The sequence below is a fragment of the Bombus flavifrons genome, unplaced genomic scaffold, assembly GCF_040668555.2.
Source record: "Bombus flavifrons isolate JBK064 unplaced genomic scaffold, iyBomFlav1_principal scaffold0064, whole genome shotgun sequence".
NCBI lineage: Eukaryota > Metazoa > Arthropoda > Insecta > Hymenoptera > Apidae > Bombus > Bombus flavifrons.
Genome location: NW_027184809.1, coordinates 73,875 through 92,173, shown reverse-complemented (window position 1 = coordinate 92,173; position 18,299 = coordinate 73,875). Strand labels below are relative to the sequence as shown.

Below are 18,299 nucleotides of genomic sequence, written 5' to 3'. Positions count from 1 at the left end.
GATGGATCAAATCACCAAGATCAAAACAGAGCAAGAAGCATGGAAATACATAAATAAATATAGAAGAAGAAGAGAGGTTGCAGACGAAGATATAAGGGCAGAGGAGTGGAAAAACTATTTTATGGAAATGTTAGAGGGGCAGAACGCAGAGAAGACATAAGGACAGAAGGGCGGAGAGCAGAGGAGGAATCAAAGAAGGAGAGAGAAGACAACATAGAGAAGCAAGAGTTGATAATCCAAATAAGAAATTTGAAAGAGAAAAAAGCCACGGGGGGAGATGGTTTGGAAAACGAGGTATAGAAATATGCGCCGGGGGCAATGGGGGAGGCGCTATGGGAGATGCTAAAGAAGATATGGAATGGAGAGGGGATACCAGATGACTGGAGAAAAGGCGTAACATGTCCGATCTACAAGAGAGCAGACAAAGGAGCAGTAAAGAGCTACAGAGGGGTCGCGTTAATGGATACGGCACCTAGGAACTATGCAGAAATTCTGCACGAACGGCTGAAGGTGGCGATCGAAGACAAGCTGGGAGAGTGCCAATTCGGGTTTAGGAAAGGAAGAGGAGTGATAGACGCAGTGTACGTATTGAACCACATAATAGACAAGCAATGGAGCGGGGAAAGAGGGAAGCTATATGTATGCTTCGCGGATCTAAAGGCAGCGTTCGATAGGGTCAACAGGAAGAAGCTGGGGGAGATTATGAAAGAATGGGGGTGAACGAGAAGATAACCAGAAGGGTAGAGGGGATATACGAGGAGACAAAGAACGTAGAGAGGATCAGGAATAACAACACAAAAGAGTTTTGGACATTCAGGGGAGTGTGACAAGGATGACCGCTGAGCCCGACACTATTTAACATCTATGTGACAGGGCTTGAAGAGGAAATAAAGAAAGGTCAAGCAGGAGTGGTAGGAGACAGTAAGGTATGGTCAATATCATACGCAGATGGTATTGTATTGATAGCGGACAGACAAGAGGAGTTAAGGGATACGATTAAGAGATTTAAGACATTCTTAAAGGAAGTGGAACTGGATCTCGCGATCGCGAGGTAGCACGTCAACGAGAGTTGTAAGTTCCCGTTACGATTAAATATTCGACGCCACGAACTGATCGATTCCCTTACTTCTATTAGGATAATAAGGTTAGTTCAAAAAAATTGATTTAACACAAAGAGATTAATATTTAATCCAACAACTTATTAAGTAGATAGAAATACATAGAACAAAAATATAAATGCGCGAGGTATGACATGTGTTGACGGTTCAACTTCTCGGAAAGTAATGATCGCCCTTCGATCTTTTTCGTCTTTTCTGGAAGAAGACCCCCACTACGTTCGGATCACGCCACATTCTTTTACGCGAGGTAAAATAAAGGCAACGAGTCGACGTTTCTGGAAGTCACCCTGCTTAATGAACCATGCGCTTGCCACTACAATGTTTATTTGCCGGGCAGACGATCCGTCTGCGACATTGTAGTGCCACGATCGACGGTTAAGAATATGGCCTATGACAAGCCGCATGGCGTAACATCCTCCCCCCGTTGAGAGGGCACAGCTCAAACCTTGTATGTGGCTTAGGTAGGTGTGTGATCCACCTCCTTCGATGTCAGTGATTGTCCGGACTCATCTCGAGCTGATTGACATGGCAGGGGAACCAGTCGTTTCACGCCGCGGTCCAGGAGGCTCGATGATGTCTGCACAGTCGCTGTTCGTATTATGCCATCGGCTCCGGGATGGACTTTGACTACACGGCCCAAGGGCCAGTACATCGATGGAACGTTGTCTTCTCTGAGGAGGACGATTGTGCCTTCTTATATGTTTTGTCCACCCTTGGTCGATTTACTGCGGTTGTTCAGCTGATTGAGATACACCTTATGCCAGCGTTTCCAAAAATGTTGCTTAATTTTTTGGATATGCTCCCATCGGGAGAGCCGGTTGGATGGAGTGTCCCTGAAATCTCGCTCACGCACACTCATTAATGACTTGCCGATGAGGAAGTGACCCGGAGTGGGGTCGAGGAGATCCTTGGGATCAGTGGATATGGGTGTTAATGGTCGGGAGTTGGGAACTGCTTCGATTCCTATGACAAGTGTATCGAATTGCTCGAAAGTAAGCAGTTCATTAACGACGACGCGTCTGAAGTGATGTTTAAAGGACTTCACCGCTGCCTCCCATAACCCACCGAAATGTGGGGAATGAGGGGATATGAAGCGCCATTAGTTCTGCCTGTTCGCTAGGAACGTAGTTACCCTTTCATTGTGGTCTTCCGACTTTAGCTATTGGTGGAGCTGCTTTAACTCGTTGTTTGCGCCGATGGAGTTTGAGCCATTATCAGAATGGATGGTCGAACAAAACCCTAGCCGAGCGATGAATCGATGAAGAGCGGCGACGAAGGATTCGCTCTTGCGATCGCCAACGAGTTCGATGTGCACTGCCTTGACTGCTAGGCATATGAAGATAGCCACATATACCTTGACCTGGCGGCGTTTACGATCTCGTTTCTTCTTAATGTAAAATGGCTCACAGTAGTTGACGCTGACGTGTGTGAATGGTCGAGATTCAGTTACTCGAGCCTCCGACAGATTACCCCTTATGTATTCCACTTGTGGTGGATGAGCACGAACGCAGCGGTCGCAATTTTTTACCGTCCGCCATACTTGTCTCCTGCCATCGATGGGCCAGTATCGCTTTCTCACTGCGTATAAAGTACCTTGTGTACCTGCATGCAGACTAACCTTTTGCTCGTTTTCGATTATCCGTGATGTAGGAGGAGATTTGGGCAGAATGATCGGATGCTTTTGTGTGAAAGCCATCGGTGCTTGACTCAGTCGGCCCCCGACGCGCAATATTCCTGCCTTATCTAGAAATGTATTGAGTCGTTGGAGTTTCCCGCTGACCAGCATGTTTCGATTCTTCCGGAGCGTGGATATCTCATCTGAAAAATGAATGCGTTGGAGTAGCCGAATGAGTTTGTCATGGGAAACTTGTAGTTCTTCTGTGGTTAGTGGTGATGTTCGGTTTTGTGGTTGTTTCCACCGACAACAGCGAGCAACGATGCGGTTTAACTTTGGCCACGATGAAAATCTGTCTAAGAGACTATTGTTGACATGAGTTGTGGAGAGACAGGTTGCTGCTTTCCGTTCTGGTAAGTTGGCCAAAGGTGTTGGCTTCCACAGAGGCCAACATTCTTCTGATTGCTGCAGTCATCGTGGTACAGTTTGCCAAATGTTAGGCTGCAGATAGTCTTCGGTTGATTGTCCACGAGAGATCAGATCCGCAGGATTGTCTTTGTTGGGGGAGTGACGGAAATCAGTGAAACTAGTTTTGTTCTGGATCTCCGCTATGCGATTTGCGACGAATGTTTTCAATGTATGAGGTGACGAATTGATCCACTGGAGAACAATAGTGGAATCCGTCCAATAGACTGTGCGATTTGCTTTGACCTGTACTGCTTGCTGTATGATTGTACTTAGTGATGTGAGTAGAAGGGCGCCACTCAGTCCAAGTCGTGGAATGGTTTGCGTTTTGAGCGGAGCTACCTTCGATTTCGCTGTGAGTAGTCGTGTCTGGACGTTTCCGTGATGATCGATAGACCTCAGATAGACACAGGCTCCGTACGCCCTTTCGCTGGCGTTACAAAAGCCGTGGAGCTCAATCTCGATGGGTGTTTTGGTGATGGTCTTGCGTGGGAACCGAATCTCGTTGAGTAATGACAATTGTGTGTAGTAGCGGTTCCACTCGTAATGCAAGTCCGCTGGAAGGGACTCATCCTAGTTTAACGACCAGACTCTTTGTAGTATCATCTTCGCTTGAAAGATTACTGGTGCGAGCAACCCTAGTGGATCGTAAATTCTAGCGATCACAGAGATGATGTACCGCCTTGAAACCCGAGAGGTCTTGGCGTTGGCTTCGACCGAGTATAGTATTGCATCGTCCCTGGAATCACAAAATATGCCGAGTGTTTTTAGGGTTTGAGATTGGAGAAGTTCGGTTAGTTCTCTTCTGAGGGACAATACCACTTCCTTCGTGTCCGCTCCGGTGAGGGCGTCATCGACGGAGATGTCTCATCGCAAAGCCGATGACGCTCGTGGGAATCGATGTCCTTCATCGTCTGCCAACAGCTTGAGACACCGTAGGACCAGGTATGGAGCTGCCGATAACCCGAACGTCACGGTGTTAAGTTGGTAGGTTTCGATTTCCCCACTCTCGTTACGCCAAACGGTTTTTTGATATCGTCGGTCCTCTGGCCGCACTAAGAATTGCCTGTACATCTTCTCGATGTCCCCGATGAGTACATACTGGTGCAGGCGGAATCTAAGCAGGATATTGAATAGATCCTCTTGTAATTTGATCCCTATATAGAGTGTATCGTTTAACGATACTCGGGTGCAGCTCGCCGCGGATCCGTCACACACGACGCGGAGTTTGGTTGTTTCGCTCGCTGCGTTGATAACGGCGTGGTGTGGTAGATAATATCTGCCTTCGTCGGTGTCGTCGGGACTGATTCCTGACATATGTCCCCGATCTAGGTAGTCTTGTAATGCCGCTCGATAATCTGCTTCAAAACGGCTGTCGCGCTGGAATCGGCGGTTGAGGGATACGAGTCGTTTCATCGCTTGCGCCTTGGAGGATACAAGCGACGGGAGCCTGTCGTTGAACGGGAGAGCGACGATGTATAGTCCATCGCTGGTTCGTCGGGCGTGAGCTCTGAAATGTTCTTCACATCGTCGCTCTGCTTCTGAGATGTGTTTGATCTGGGGTCCTTCGTCGATTTCCCAGAACCGCGCAGGGTCTGCTTGTAGAGCCGTCGTGGAAGCGTGAAAGGTGCTTGTCGCGGTTGAGGAGGTTGGACTCCCCCGGACTACCCAGCTGAATCGTATCTTTTGCAAACGCAAGTCCGGCTCGTCCGGTCGCGTCGGATTGATTTTTCCGACGCACATCGACGAAAAGGTTGCACCCGAGCTTAATAAGACATCGATCGGGGAAGACACATAAAATCGGGGATCGGCTAACTTGATATTTCTGGGTGTATCAAGCGCCGAGCGATCGATGGGTTGACTTGGGATCAGTTTCGTTATGGCTGGAATGACGAGGAACGTCAATGTGCGTTCGTACTTCCCGTCAATGGATGTAATCGTTGCCCTTATGAATCGTCTTGATGTCGTCGTCAATGTATCGAGGTCTCCAATTGGGACCGAACTCTTCTTTTGCCTTATTCCGAGGGTATTTGCAAGCTTTCTGTGATGAAGTTCATGCTGGATCCGGTGTCGAGGAGCGCACGGCACTAGATCGGTTCCTGTTTGTCGGATAGCATGTGAACTTGGGCTGTAATCATTATGTCATTGCACAATACCTCGGAAGCTGCTGGTCTGGTATTTTCGGTCCTTGTCGGAGTTCTGGATTTTTGGCGTCATTGTTCGTGCGTGTGTGTCTGTCTCGGACTGTTGGGTGGAGTAGGGGGCGAATTCGTCAGTGCTGTCCCCGACTTGTGCTTTTTCGAGGTTTTCGGCTTACTTGTAGGTGACGGGGGTGATGCTGTTCTCCTGCTTGACGAGTAGGAACTTCGGCCTGAGGTGGAGGAATTCGACCTCAACGGCTGCTTTTCCTGATGTAGCATCGTGTGGTGTCGTCCTCCGCACGTCCGACATGAGCCGACATGAGGTGGGGTATGCCGGAATAACCTGTATCGCTGTAAATACATGCTTCCATGGCGCGCGTTGGCGGACCCGAATGGTTTGTTCTGGTGAAGCTCTTGGTTGTTGAACCCGCGCCCTATCCGGATATGTTGTAGTGCGTGACGGGTTTTGGTAGGTGGATCTGGTGGCTTCTAACACTTTACAGTGACCGTTTAGGAAGTTGAACAGCTCTCCGACACTTGGAAAAGGTGTGTGTTCTATCCCTTTCTTCCATCTAACCTGTGTCTCGGGGTCTAGTTTAGAGGTGAGCAGGTATAGCAGCACAGTATCCACGGTTGGTTGTTTGAGGGCTTGCAAAGCCTTATAATGGGCTTCGATTTGGTTTAAATACGATCGTATGTCTTGGTATGATGGCCGCTGCAAGGGGGAAGCGTCGAATAACGCCTGCAAATGATCGTCCATGATTTTTGTTGGCTGATTATACCCTATTTCCAAAAGTTCCCATGCCACGGAATAATTACTAGCGGTGTTTGCCAAGGATGCTATCGAGTCGGCAGCTTCCCGCGTTAAACACGATCGTAGATACATGAGTCGCGTACAGTCAGCTGCATTTTCGGTATAGCAATATCCTGATACCCTAGATTTGAGTGCGATGTGCACGGTACGATGGGCTTATTACTGTCTATTGCGTCTATACTCCGTCCCTTAGCTCGCTCAATTATATCGGTGGCGCGTCCTTTACAGTCCAGGAATTCTTGTTTTATGTCCAGTCGTTCCTGTATTTTCTGACCGTCGTCTATCACGTCTAAGTCGCATTGACGTTTCTCATATATTGTGTATTCGGCTTCCAAGTCCTCTAACATAAAGTGAACTGTGTTTAATGATCCTCTTGCCTCATAATTATCAAGGATCGTTCGAAATCTCACCAATTCCTGCTTAATTACTTCCCGCTTCTGCTTCAATTGTTTTATACGTTCTTCCTGGTTAGGGGCCATGGTGGCTTGGCGCACGTTAGCTCTGATATTTTACGTAGGTTCTGCGTTCGAGGTGCTTCGCGACTAACAAGTGTGCGACTTACCTTAGTCGTAATAGGCTTGCCTCGGCTGTTCGTGAACGCAGGTTACGGTGCGACAGGATGTTGCGTTGTGTACCTTGTGATGAAGGTAATTCCTTCCCGATGATGACACTCCTTTGGTTGTGTGATCGAAGTTGTTGGACTTCGTCGCGTTGACTGTCCACCTGCGGCGGGAGGCTGCGTGTTGCGTTCTTGGAACAGTATGATATGCTTTTTCGAAGGTGACGTAAAAATTTAATTTAGCGTAAAATTTAAGATAAAATAAGAAACTTGTCAATTTCCGAACAGGAGATCGAGTTCTTTTATTTTTACTCAATTTGTACAATATTATTTTCGGTTCGCGATGATACACTTTTGATACTTGGGCTAGTTGAGAATTTTTTCGGACTGACTGGATGATTTCGAAGGGAGCATTTATATTCTTTTATTCGTTGGAGTGGGAGAAGACTTTGCTCGTACTATCATATATTTCGGAGAACGGCTAGAGAGACCGAATGCCAACCAGGCGGCTGAGAACGGATGCTGACCGGACGGTCACACGTGATAAGGCGCTCGGAATTTTGGTTTATCATATGGCTGCTCGAATTTCACCTGTGACACTCCTGACGTCACTGGCTTCGCTGTAGTGATAACACTCCCGCTGCTGGTTTTATGTAGGCACGTGGCACTGTGTGATCACTTGAAGATTCACTTTTCGATGGCACGTAATTCGGCTCGAAGGACCAAAAATGTTTCTACCGTTCACGGAGAGACTCGATCGCGAGATAGCACGTCAAAGAGAGTTGGAAGTTCCCGTTACGATTAAATAATCGACGCCACGAACTGATCGATTAGCTTATTTCTATTAGGATAATAAGGGTAGTTCAATAAAATTGCACTGATTTAACACAAAGAATTAATTGTAATCAATTATATATATATATATATATATATATATATATATGTCGGAGATGAAAGGACATCGGAGCCTTCCCTTTGGAACCCCGGGAAAATCCCTTAACACCATAATCTAGATTCTATCATAGGCGTTGTTACGTCGGGCGACACTCTACCTAGACGAGGCCACACACCGCGGGCAACCAGATGTCCGCTCGTCCTCACTGCCTACCCTCAATAGTCTCAAGGACCCATCATAAATCTGAGTAATTTACTAGCTAAGGTCCTTCAGACCAAACAAATATTCCTTTTCTAAATCGCCTTCTAAAGAGTATTGTCGACTACAGTTTGACACGGGAAAGTTAGTTTTTTCTCACGTATGATGCTTCCCACCAGCAACTTTCTATCGAGGGCGGCTAAGGCCCTTCCTAGTCCACCAACCTTCTTTTACCCAATCGGAAGCAATGTCCACTGCCCTTCCTAACCAAAATTGTCGCCAACAAATCCGATGATCCCTTGCGTTAGACACACCCACGACTAGCTTTCCTCCGATACAGCATCGTCACTTTAACTCACTTCTCCTACGACATTAGGAAAGTCAAGTCAACGAGGAGGGTCAAGTCAACTACTCACTTAACTTGTACATTCGCATCAGTGTAATCATTTCTCTACAAAGTTGTTGAAATTAACATAAAGTTATACCTGTTGAATCAGTGTAACTACTCAATTAAACCACCTCTATTATCCTAACCGTAATAGGGGATCGATCATTTCGTGGCGTCGATTATCTAATCGTAACGGGAATTTACGACTCCCATTGACGTGTTTCCTCGCGATCGCGTCTCTCCGCGAGTGATCGAACAGGCGTAATTAAACAATTGTCGTCTTTCGATCCGATTGTACTTGTTCGAGATTTGTGATAATGAGCTTGGGCTCGAGGCGACAGCCAGTCGCCGAACGTAGCCGCGGTCACGGGATGAACGCTTTGCCTAACAAAGGTATGAAGTAATTCTGTAGCTCCCCTTAAGAGAAATATCTCTGGCGACACGCGACAGTAAACATTCCAACGGTCTCTGTCCCGTGGCTAATCACACGCAGTCCCTATTCTTCAAGTAAGATGATTGCGAGATGTTGGTGCGTCTCCGCAGTACATGTTCAGCTAGCCTGAGGGCCCGTTATAAATCTTAAGATTTAGCTAACTAAAGTCCTTCAAACAAACAATCTTTGTCCCAGTTACGGGAAGGATAGGAGAGACCTATTTTTCAACGAACGGCGTCTCCCACTAGCAACTTTCCCTCGAGGGCGGCTACCATCTTTTTCTAATCACCGATATGGAGATTGACCAATTATCAACAACGCCAATTTCCCTCACCTTCTAAACGAAGGCTATCCTCGACGAATCCAAGGATCTCGTGTCCGTAGACACACCCCATCATAGTTTTCCTCCGCAGCATCATCGCGACGGAAAGTCACTCTCTCGTGAGGTCGTATTAGCGAGTTACTTAGCGTCTGTACGCTCGGTGGATATTCTACGTTTTAACAAAGAGTCCGACTTAGATTTCGTGAGCACGTACATCTATCATCTCGTTGATCGCGAATTCGTAATTGAACCTAGGATCATTGTCATTAGTTTCTCGAGTATCTAATTACCACGGTTACTTGTCCAATTCTATAATTATCGTATTTGCAGTAGTCAATGTCTTCTCTATTGCATAACGACAATGTGTAATCCAAATGAAGATTCGTTTCACGCCCCTAACCCTAATTCTAATGTAAACCCGACATACATATTTAACTTGTAATGTATAATTTTTTAATTAAAATGTTATCTATTCCTAATCACTTGGTCTGTTAACTGGTTTATTTAGTTATTTTATTTATCCATTTATTTCTTCTATTTGTTAATAAAATATAACATGTATTCTTGCCCTTTTTTCCCAATTATTTCCTCTTCGCCATGATGTCGTATGTTGTTATTTTTATTTTGGATCCATCAGATGAGTTCGCAGTTCATTCAGTTTATTAATTAGTTTTATTCAATTATTTTATAAATTTCTCCCTTTTCTTGTTGATTGATTAAAATATGTCTTCCTATTGTTCCATTTATTCTCTTTTACTATAATGTGGTATATAATTATTTTAATTTCTGGATTTTACCTGCTTATTCGATTTACTAGTTGGTTTTATTTAATAATTTGTTTTGCATTTGCATATCCCATGTTCGCAAATTAATTGTAGTATATTTTCCTGTCGTCGGAAATAATTGTTCTTGTTCCGGATTGATTGTTAGTTCGTATAGGAAATGCTATACTCTTTATATTTACTACTTCGTTAAAGTACCTATTTCTATTTTATTATTTGTTATTTTCCCTCGTATGCTGATTCTATATATATAATTACGTTTAATTAATAATTTATTGAAGAATTTCCATTTTCGTTGTACCGTGCGTTTGTTTTGGGTGTTCGAATTGTCACTCGCGTTGTTTGTATATTGTTACGTCGCCTAAAACATCTGCGCTGCAGCTCTCGCGACCGGGCAGCCGATGGCCTGCGTAACGTCATTTCGACCCTCAATGAACCTGAGGACCAACCATAACTTTCTCTTTCATTGTGTACACATGTATCTTCAGGCGATCCGTTATCTTGAAAGATTTCTGAAGGCTAAAAATATTTTCGACGCACATCTGGTTTTTAGAGAAGTCCTTGGGTTTATTAGGCGCAATTAAAAACACGGAGAAAGCGGGTACGCGCCCATTAGGAAAAATCGAACATCTGTCTAATAGAACAGGCTGGGTTTTCCCATGCACAAGGTCACTCACGAACCACGTTGGTCGGAGGCTTCCTACTCATCACTTCTCCTACGACTCTAGGAGGGTCAAGTCGCAGACTTCTCCTGCTACATCAGGAGGGTCAAGTCAACTTATTTCGTCAACATCGCTAGGTCAAGTCAACTTACTTCTTCTACATACTACAACGTCGCAGTCTAGCATCAAAATCTAGTGTCTATCAAGCATCCTCTAGTGCTACGTCCACTAATATACGAAATTCGACTATACGAGCCTTGCTCTATTATTCATATCTATCTCATATTCGTGCGACAAGGTGTTATCGACGATTTGTATCTACTCAACAGTGTAGCTTAAGTGTTGGAAATATATATTTTATAATTCTGTGAATCACAGTGTTATATAAACTTAATCACCCCTATTATCTTAACGGAAATCAGGGGATCGATCAACTCGTGGTGTCGATTAGTATAATCGTAACGGGAATTTACGACTCCCGTTGACGTCTCTCCTCGCGATTGCGTCTCTCCGCGATTGGTGGAAATAACATATATTGTGACTTTCTGTTCATCGTTACGGCACGTGCGGAGCACGGGACGTGACAATAGCATTTTACGTTGTAACGGGCTTGTTCCGAATTTAAAAAAGGAGTGTACAGCATTCGGCGTGCAAACTGGAATAGCGTTTAAACGTCAAAATATCTCAAACGGGAAGGAAATAACTCCTAGTTTTCGTCAAAATCGACGGAATCATCGCGATTTGCGAGCTCTTAGGCTTGCTTCGAAGGTGAAACGGGCGTGCATTTCATTCAGCTCGTAAATTCGTGTGAATAGAGCGCATAAACGTCGAAATATCTCAGACAGGAAAGAAATGGCGGTTAGTTTCCGAGAATATCGACGAAATCCAGCTCTATTTGCGAGCTGTTGGGCTTGTTACGATGCTAAAACGGGCGTGCATTACATTCTGCATGTATAATCTAGTGAAACGAGCGCTTAAACGTCGAAATATATCAAACGGGAAGGAAATAACACTTAGTTTTCGTCGAAATCGACGAAATCATCGCGATTTGCCAGCTGTTGTGTTTGCTTTGACGGTGAAATGGGAGCGCATTACATTTGGCGCGTAAAATGGAGTGAAAATATCGCTTAAACGTCGAAATATCTCAAGCGGGAAGGAAATGACGCATAGTTTTCTGCAAAATCGACGAAATCATGCGATTTGCGAGCTGTTGGAATTGTTTGGATGTCGAAACGGGCGTACATTACATTAGGCACGTAAAATGGGGTAAAAAGGGTGCTTAAACCTCGATATATATCAAACGGGAAGGACATAACGCTTAGTTCTCGTCAAAATCAACGAAATTATCGCAATTTGCGAGCTGTTGGAATAGTGTGGACGGTGAAACGGGCGTGCATTATATTCGGCGCGTAAAGTGGAGTGAGAAGGGCGCATATTTCAAACGATGAAATATCTCAAATGGGAAGGAAATGGCTGTTAGCTTTCGAGAATATCGACGAAATCAACTGCAATTCCTTGAAGGCATCCAGCAATAACGTGCATTTAACTGACAGGGTTTACAGGTGGTGGGCTTTCCTACGAATTTTGACCTTTGACATTATGTATCGGGAATTGAAACGAATGGCTCACGTCGATTTCTTTTCGCGGAACCCCGCAGATTCGGATCACCGTACGATCGACATAATTGCCGAAAAGGAAATCAATCTGGCCGAAATCTCCGAAGATTGGCTCATGGCGGAGCAACGTCACGATCCCCAAATTACGGAAATCGTCGATAAGTTGCGGAACGATGAGCTTGCAGAAGATATCACGAATACGTATGAACTGCGATCAGGTACCCTAATAGAAGTAAGGGAATCGATCGGTTCGTGGCGTCGATTATTTAATTGTAACGGGTACTTACAACTCTCGTTGACGTGCTATCTCGCGATCGCGTCTCTCCTCGTACCGTCGAAACAACTACTACTTTCGTTTCTTCGGTGTTCAATTCCAGTTCCACTTCCTTTAGGAATGTTTTAAATCTGTTCATCGTATCCCTTAACTCCTCTTGTCTGTCCGCTATCAATACAATACCATCTGCGTATGATATTGACCATACCTTACTGTCTCCTACCACTATGCCTCCTACTTCACCTTTCTTTATTTCCTCTTCCAGCCCTGACACATAGATGTTAAAAAGTGTCGGGCTCAGCGGGCATCCTTGTCACACTCCCCTCACTGTCCAAAACTCTTTTGTGTTATTATTCCTGATCCTCACATCGTTCTTTGTCTCCTCGTATATCTCCTCTATCCTTCTGGTTAATTTCTCGTTCACCCCCATTCTATCATTATCTCCCCCAGCTTCTTCCTGTTGACCCTATCGAACGCTGCCTTTAGATCCGCGAAGCATATATATAGCTTCCCTCCTTCCCCGCTCCATTGCTTGTCTATTATGTGGTTCAATACGTACACTGCGTCTATCACTCCTCTTCCTTTCCTAAACCCGAATTTGCTCTCTTCCAGCTTGTCTTCGTTCGTGCAGAATTTCTGCATAGTTCCTAGGTGCCGTGTCCATTAACGCGACCCCTCTGTAGCTCTTTACTGCTCCTTTGTCACCTCTCTTGTAGATCGGACATAATTACGCCTTTTCTCCAGTCTTGTGGTATCCCCTCTCCATTCCATATCTTCTTCAGCATCTCCCATAGCGCCTCCCCCACTGCCCCCGGCGCATATTTCTATACCTCGGTTTCCAAACCATCTCCCCCCGTGGCTTTTTTCTCTTTCAAATTTCTTATTTGGATTATCAACTCTTGCTTCTCTATGTTGTCTTCTCTCTCCTTCTTTGATTCCTCCTCTGCTCTCCGCCCTTCTGTTCTTCTGTCCTCTCTGCGTTCTGCCCCTCTAACATTTCCATAAAATAGTTTTTCCACTCCTCTGCCCTCATATCTTCGTCTGCAATCTCTCTTCTTCTTCTATATTTATTTATGTATTTCCATGCTTCTTGCTCTGTTTTGATCTTGGTGATTTGCTCCATCTCTTCCTCTTCCTGCTTCTCCTTTCTTTGTTTTCACCACTGTTTAAATGCCTTCTTCTCCTGTGTGAATTCTTCTCTGCTGCATTTTCCTTTCCTGAATTTTGTCATCTTCCTTCTTACCTCCCTTTTCCCCTCTCTCCACTCCTGGTCGTACCATTTCCTTATCCTTACTCTCTTCTTTGGTATTACCTCGTCTACCTTCTTCTTGATTTCTGTACACATTTCCTCTACTGTAGCTCCCCTGCTTGCCCAGTCTTTGCACTCCTATAAATATCTTCCCACACTTTCTTTTGTCCATTCCCTTCTTTCCTTCTCTTCTTCCTCTCTTTCCTCCTCTCTTTGCCACTCTGGTCCCTCTATTTCTATTTCCAACGGCATGTGGTCTGACTCTACTCTTTTTCCTACCTTCATGCCTGTTATTTTGTCTATCGCTTCCTGATTGCTAATCACGTAGTCTATCACTGATTTTCCCCTTCCCCCCACATAGGTCCACTCATCTCCTTCTTTGTCTCAACCATTAATTATCGCCCAGCCTCTTTCATCCAGCAACCTTAATAGTGTTCTTCCTTCCGTATTTATTGTCTTGTCTTTTGATCTCCTGCTTTTTTCTTTTCCTAGTTCCTCGTTTATCAGCCCTCCCTCTTCTCCCGTTCTTGCATTCCTATCTCCTCCTATGATCGTCACTTCCTCTTCCCTTCCCTCTACCTTTCCTCCAATTCTTTCCATGTCTTTTCCGTGTCCCGATTGTAAACCACCACCATTCTGTAGATCCTCTTCTTGTACCTTATTTTTCTTTCTACTATGTCGTCACTTATTTCCTTATACTCTATTTCCCTCAGGTTTTTGTTTACGCCTGTTATTATATCCCCTTTTGCCCTCCCCATTTTACCTTCGCTCTTTGCTGCCCTGCATTTCCAGTCGTATTCCTTGGGTAGTCTATGTTTTACCCTTTCCCATTTGCTTTCCTCTGTCCATGTTTCCGTGAGGACGGTTACGTCAAATGTCCTCAAATATTCCCATACCTCTTTGTCCTTGTTCACTATCCCTGCTATGTTCCAGAAGTACATTTTCACCCCCTTTATGTCCTCCCCTTTTCTCTCTCCTTCCTTCTTCTTCAAGTCTCTCCTCGCTTTCATTCCACTTATACCATTTGTCTTGTATTTTCAGCTTCTTATAACCTATTTTTACATGATCCCCGCTCTCCCTTCTTGCTGTAACAATTCTTCTTAACCTTTTTTGTATTTCTCTTTCTTTCTTCGTTAGGTCGTTTTGTCTTTGTAGATCCCCTTCCCAATTTACCTTTCTCTCTCATTACCTTGGTCTTCTCCTCCCATGATTTCAACGTCGCAATTACTATCGTGTGCTTTCTACTTCTACTTCTAACCTCATATTTTCCTTCATGAACTCTGTCACCGTCCCATTGTTGCTTTCTTCCCCCCACTCCGCGCCTTTTATTATAATATTCCTCTTCCTTCTCTCCCTTTCTGCCCTGTCCTGCTCCTCCTCGAACTTCCTGATTCTGTCCTCTAAATCTTTCTTCTCTCTTTTCCATCTTTCCCACTCACTATCCCTTCTTTCTCTTTCTGCCTCTCTCTCCTTCCTCCACCTCTCTCTTTCTCTCTTCTTCTGTCTCCATTTCCCATCTTTTCCTCTCTTCCTCTCTCTCCATTGCCCATCTTTTCATCTCTTCCTCTCTCCTTCTTCCACCTTTCCCTCTCCTCTTCTCGTTCCTTTACCCATCTTTCTCTCTCCCCTTTCCTGTAACTTCTCTTCTCCTCTACCATCACTACTAACACCTCCAACCCCCTCTCTGTCTTCTAAATCCTCTCGTCTCCTGCCTCACTGCTTCCCACTCTCCTTACTGCATCCTTCTCTGTCACGTTTACCTTTCCAGCGTGTTTCTGCGGTCTCCATTCTCTCCCGCCTTGTCCGTTACCTTCGGCCAGCCTCTTCTCGCCATCTGTCTTCTTCCTGTCCAATTACCTTTTCTGCTTTCGTCCACCTAACCTCTTCTTTTCTGACTTTATGTTTCACACTTTCTCCTGTCTTCTTTGTCACTTTTTTATACTTTTTATACCCTCTCTTCGTGCTTTCACCCTTTTCTTTCCTTTCTTCTTTCGCCTTCCTCTTCCTCCACCTTTTTCCCCTTCACTTTTCTCTTTTTCACAGCGCTCACCACCCACGTGTTGCCTTCGCCCGCGTCCAAACCGGAAGTCCCACTATTCTATAAAATGTTTCAATAAATATAGTATAACGGCTGTTTCTTCCATATTTATCCAAAAAGTATTAGATGAGTTTTCAACTAACCGATACTCTACTGTGATGCCATCATTTTGTTTAACAAAATTTGAGCTGATTAATCTTTCTATAAATTAAAAAAATATATTATAAAATGTTTATTTTAGGATTTACTACCTCAGTACATTTTTTCACGAAATTGTACATGAATATAATCTTTTTGTCTTTTTGTACAGCTGCCCAGATCTAGAAACATGCAGATCTTCGTTAAGACCTTAACATGGAAAACTATTACTCTTAAAGTTGAAGCTTCTGACACAATAGAGAATGTTAAAGCAAAGAACTTTTAAAACCTTATGCATTAACTTTAGAGACAAATCATTCAGAAAGTGTTCAGAATAGTTTAATTTCACTCACCATGACTTGCAATCCGAACGAACTGTTACCTACTTCTACAAATATATGTCGGAGAAGGTTGTAATTTAGAGCTAGGGGCGTGAAACGAATCTTCGTTTGGGTTACACTGTGTCGTTATGCAATAGAGAAGACATTGACTAGTGCAGATACGATTATTATAGGATTGGACAAGGAACCGTGGTAATTAGATACTCGAGAAACTAATGACAATGATCCTGGGCTCAATAACGAATCCGCGGTCGACGGGATGGTGGATGAACATGCTCACAAAATCTAAGTCGGACTCTTTGTTAAAACGTGGAATATCCACCGAGCGTACGGACGCTAAGTAACTCGCTAATACGACCTCACGAGAGAGTGACTTTCCGTCGCGATGATGCTGCAGAGGAAAACTATGATGGGGTGTGTCTACGGACACGAGATCCTTGGATTCGACGAGGATAGCCTTCGTTCAGAAGGTGAGAGAAATTGGCGTTGCTGCTAATTGGTCAATCTCCATATCGGTGGTTAGAAAAAGATGCTAGCCACCCTCGAGCGATAGTTGCTGGTGGGAGACGTCGTTCGTTGAAAAATAGGTCTCCTCTATCTTCCCGTAGCTGGGACAAAGATTGTTTGTCTGTCTGAAGGACTTTAGCCAACTAAATCTTAAGATTTATAACGGGTCCTCAGGCTAGCCGAACATGTACTGTGGAGACGCATCGACATCTGGCAATCATCTTACTCGAAGAATAGGGTCTGCCTGTGGCGAGCCACGGGACAGAAACCGTTGGAGTGTTTACTGTCGTGTGCCACTACAAATATTTCTTTTAAGGAGATCTATAGAATTACTCCATACCTTTGTTAGACAAAGCGTTCATCTCTTGACCGCGGCTACGTTCGGCGACTGGTTGTCGCCTCGAGCCCAAGCTCATTATCACAAATCTCGGACAATTACAATTGGGTTGAATAATTACAATTGTTTAATTACAGCTATAGTAGACTCTAGATTACAATGTTGCGGAATTATCCAGAATTCCAGAGGCTCCGGTGTTCTTTCCTCTCCAACAAGTATAACAGCTGTTTCTCTCATATTTATGCAACAAAATATAAGTAGCGTTTTCAAATAACCGATACTCCGCTGTGATTTGCCGATTGAGCTATTTCGACGTTTAAACGCTACTTTTACTTTATTTAAACGCAGAATGCTGTGCATGCTTGTTTCATCGTCGAAACAGGCCCAACCGTGCACAAAATGCCATCATTCAATGACTTTGCATGTGAAACGCTGTTATTTCGTTCCTGTTGGAGATATTTCGACGTTTGAATGCTCCTTTCACTCCATTTTACATGCTGAATGTAGCGCACGCCTCCTTCAGCTTCGTAACAAGCCTGCTACAACGTAAAATGCAATAATGTAATGATTTTACCTACAAAACGCTGTGATTTCGTTCCCGTTTGAGATATTTCGACATTTCAACGCTACTTTTACTCCATTTTACACGCAGAATGCTCTGCATGCCTGTTTCATCGTCGAAACAAGCCTGTTACTATGAAAATGCAATAATTTAAGGACTTTACTTACGAAACGCTCTGATTTCGTTGCCGTTTGACATATTGCGGCGTCTTATCGCTACTTTCACTCCATTTTACACGCAAAATGCTGTGCATTCCTGTTTCATGGTTGAAGCAAGCCCAATCGTGCGCAGAAAGCAATAATGTAAGCATTTTACCTACGAAAGGCTGTGATTTCGATCCCGTTTGAGATATTGCGACGTTTAAACGCTACTTTTACTCCATTTGACACGCCAAATGCTCTGCATGCCTGTTTCATCGTAGAAACACAAGCCCAACAGTGTGCAAAATGCCATCATTCAATGATTTTGTCTGTGAAATGCTCTTTCATCGTCGAAACAAGCCTGTTACCACGAAAATGCAATAATGTAAGGATTTTAAACACGAAACGCTGTGATATCGATCCCGCATGAGATATCATGTCGTTCAAACACTACTTTTACTGCATTTTGCACCCCGAATGCTGTGCACCCCTGTTTTAAAGTTGAAACAATCCTGTTACAACGTAAAATGCAATAATTTCAGTACTTTAATTAGAAGTGCTGTGATTTCGATCCCGTTTGAGATATTGCGACATATAAACGCCACTTGTACTCCACTTTACACGCAAAATGCTCTGCATGCCTGTTTCATCGTCGATACAAGCCCAACGGTGCGCATCATGCCATCATTCAATGATTTTGCATGT

General features: G+C 44.3%; 2 protein-coding genes across 2 annotated transcripts; one reads left to right on the top strand and one right to left on the bottom strand.

Moving 5' to 3' along the window:
* The first annotated feature begins 318 nt into the window (after nucleotides 1–318).
* LOC138189472 (uncharacterized) lies at nucleotides 319–720 on the top strand. Its single transcript, XM_069131510.1, has one exon. It carries the CDS (start codon nucleotides 319–321, stop codon nucleotides 718–720), a length of 402 nt encoding a protein of 133 aa, XP_068987611.1.
* A 2,484-nt stretch (nucleotides 721–3,204) lies between these two features.
* On the bottom strand, nucleotides 3,205–6,632 carry LOC138189471 (uncharacterized). The gene is made up of 4 exons (XM_069131509.1): nucleotides 6,317–6,632; nucleotides 5,516–6,242; nucleotides 4,222–5,326; nucleotides 3,205–3,771 (listed from the first exon to the last, which is right to left on the bottom strand). The coding sequence occupies exons 1-4, from the start codon at nucleotides 6,630–6,632 to the stop codon at nucleotides 3,205–3,207; spliced, it is 2,715 nt and encodes a 904-aa protein (XP_068987610.1).
* Between the last annotated feature and the right edge of the window lie 11,667 nt (nucleotides 6,633–18,299).

What these genes read in the sequence shown, in the direction of transcription:
- LOC138189472 (XM_069131510.1), top strand. Translation starts at nt 319, where the DNA reads ATGGGGGAGGCGCTATGGGAGATGCTAAAGAAGATATGGAATGGAGAG.
- LOC138189471 (XM_069131509.1), bottom strand. Translation starts at nt 6,632, where the DNA reads ATGGCCCCTAACCAGGAAGAACGTATAAAACAATTGAAGCAGAAGCGG. An exon ending in GAGTATAGACGCAATAGACA is followed by an intron (nt 6,243 to 6,316) that starts GTAATAAGCCCA and finishes CCGAAAATGCAG; the next exon opens with CTGACTGTACGCGACTCATG. An exon ending in ACCGACGATATCAAAAAACC is followed by an intron (nt 3,772 to 4,221) that starts GTTTGGCGTAAC and finishes TCGTTAAACTAG; the next exon opens with GATGAGTCCCTTCCAGCGGA.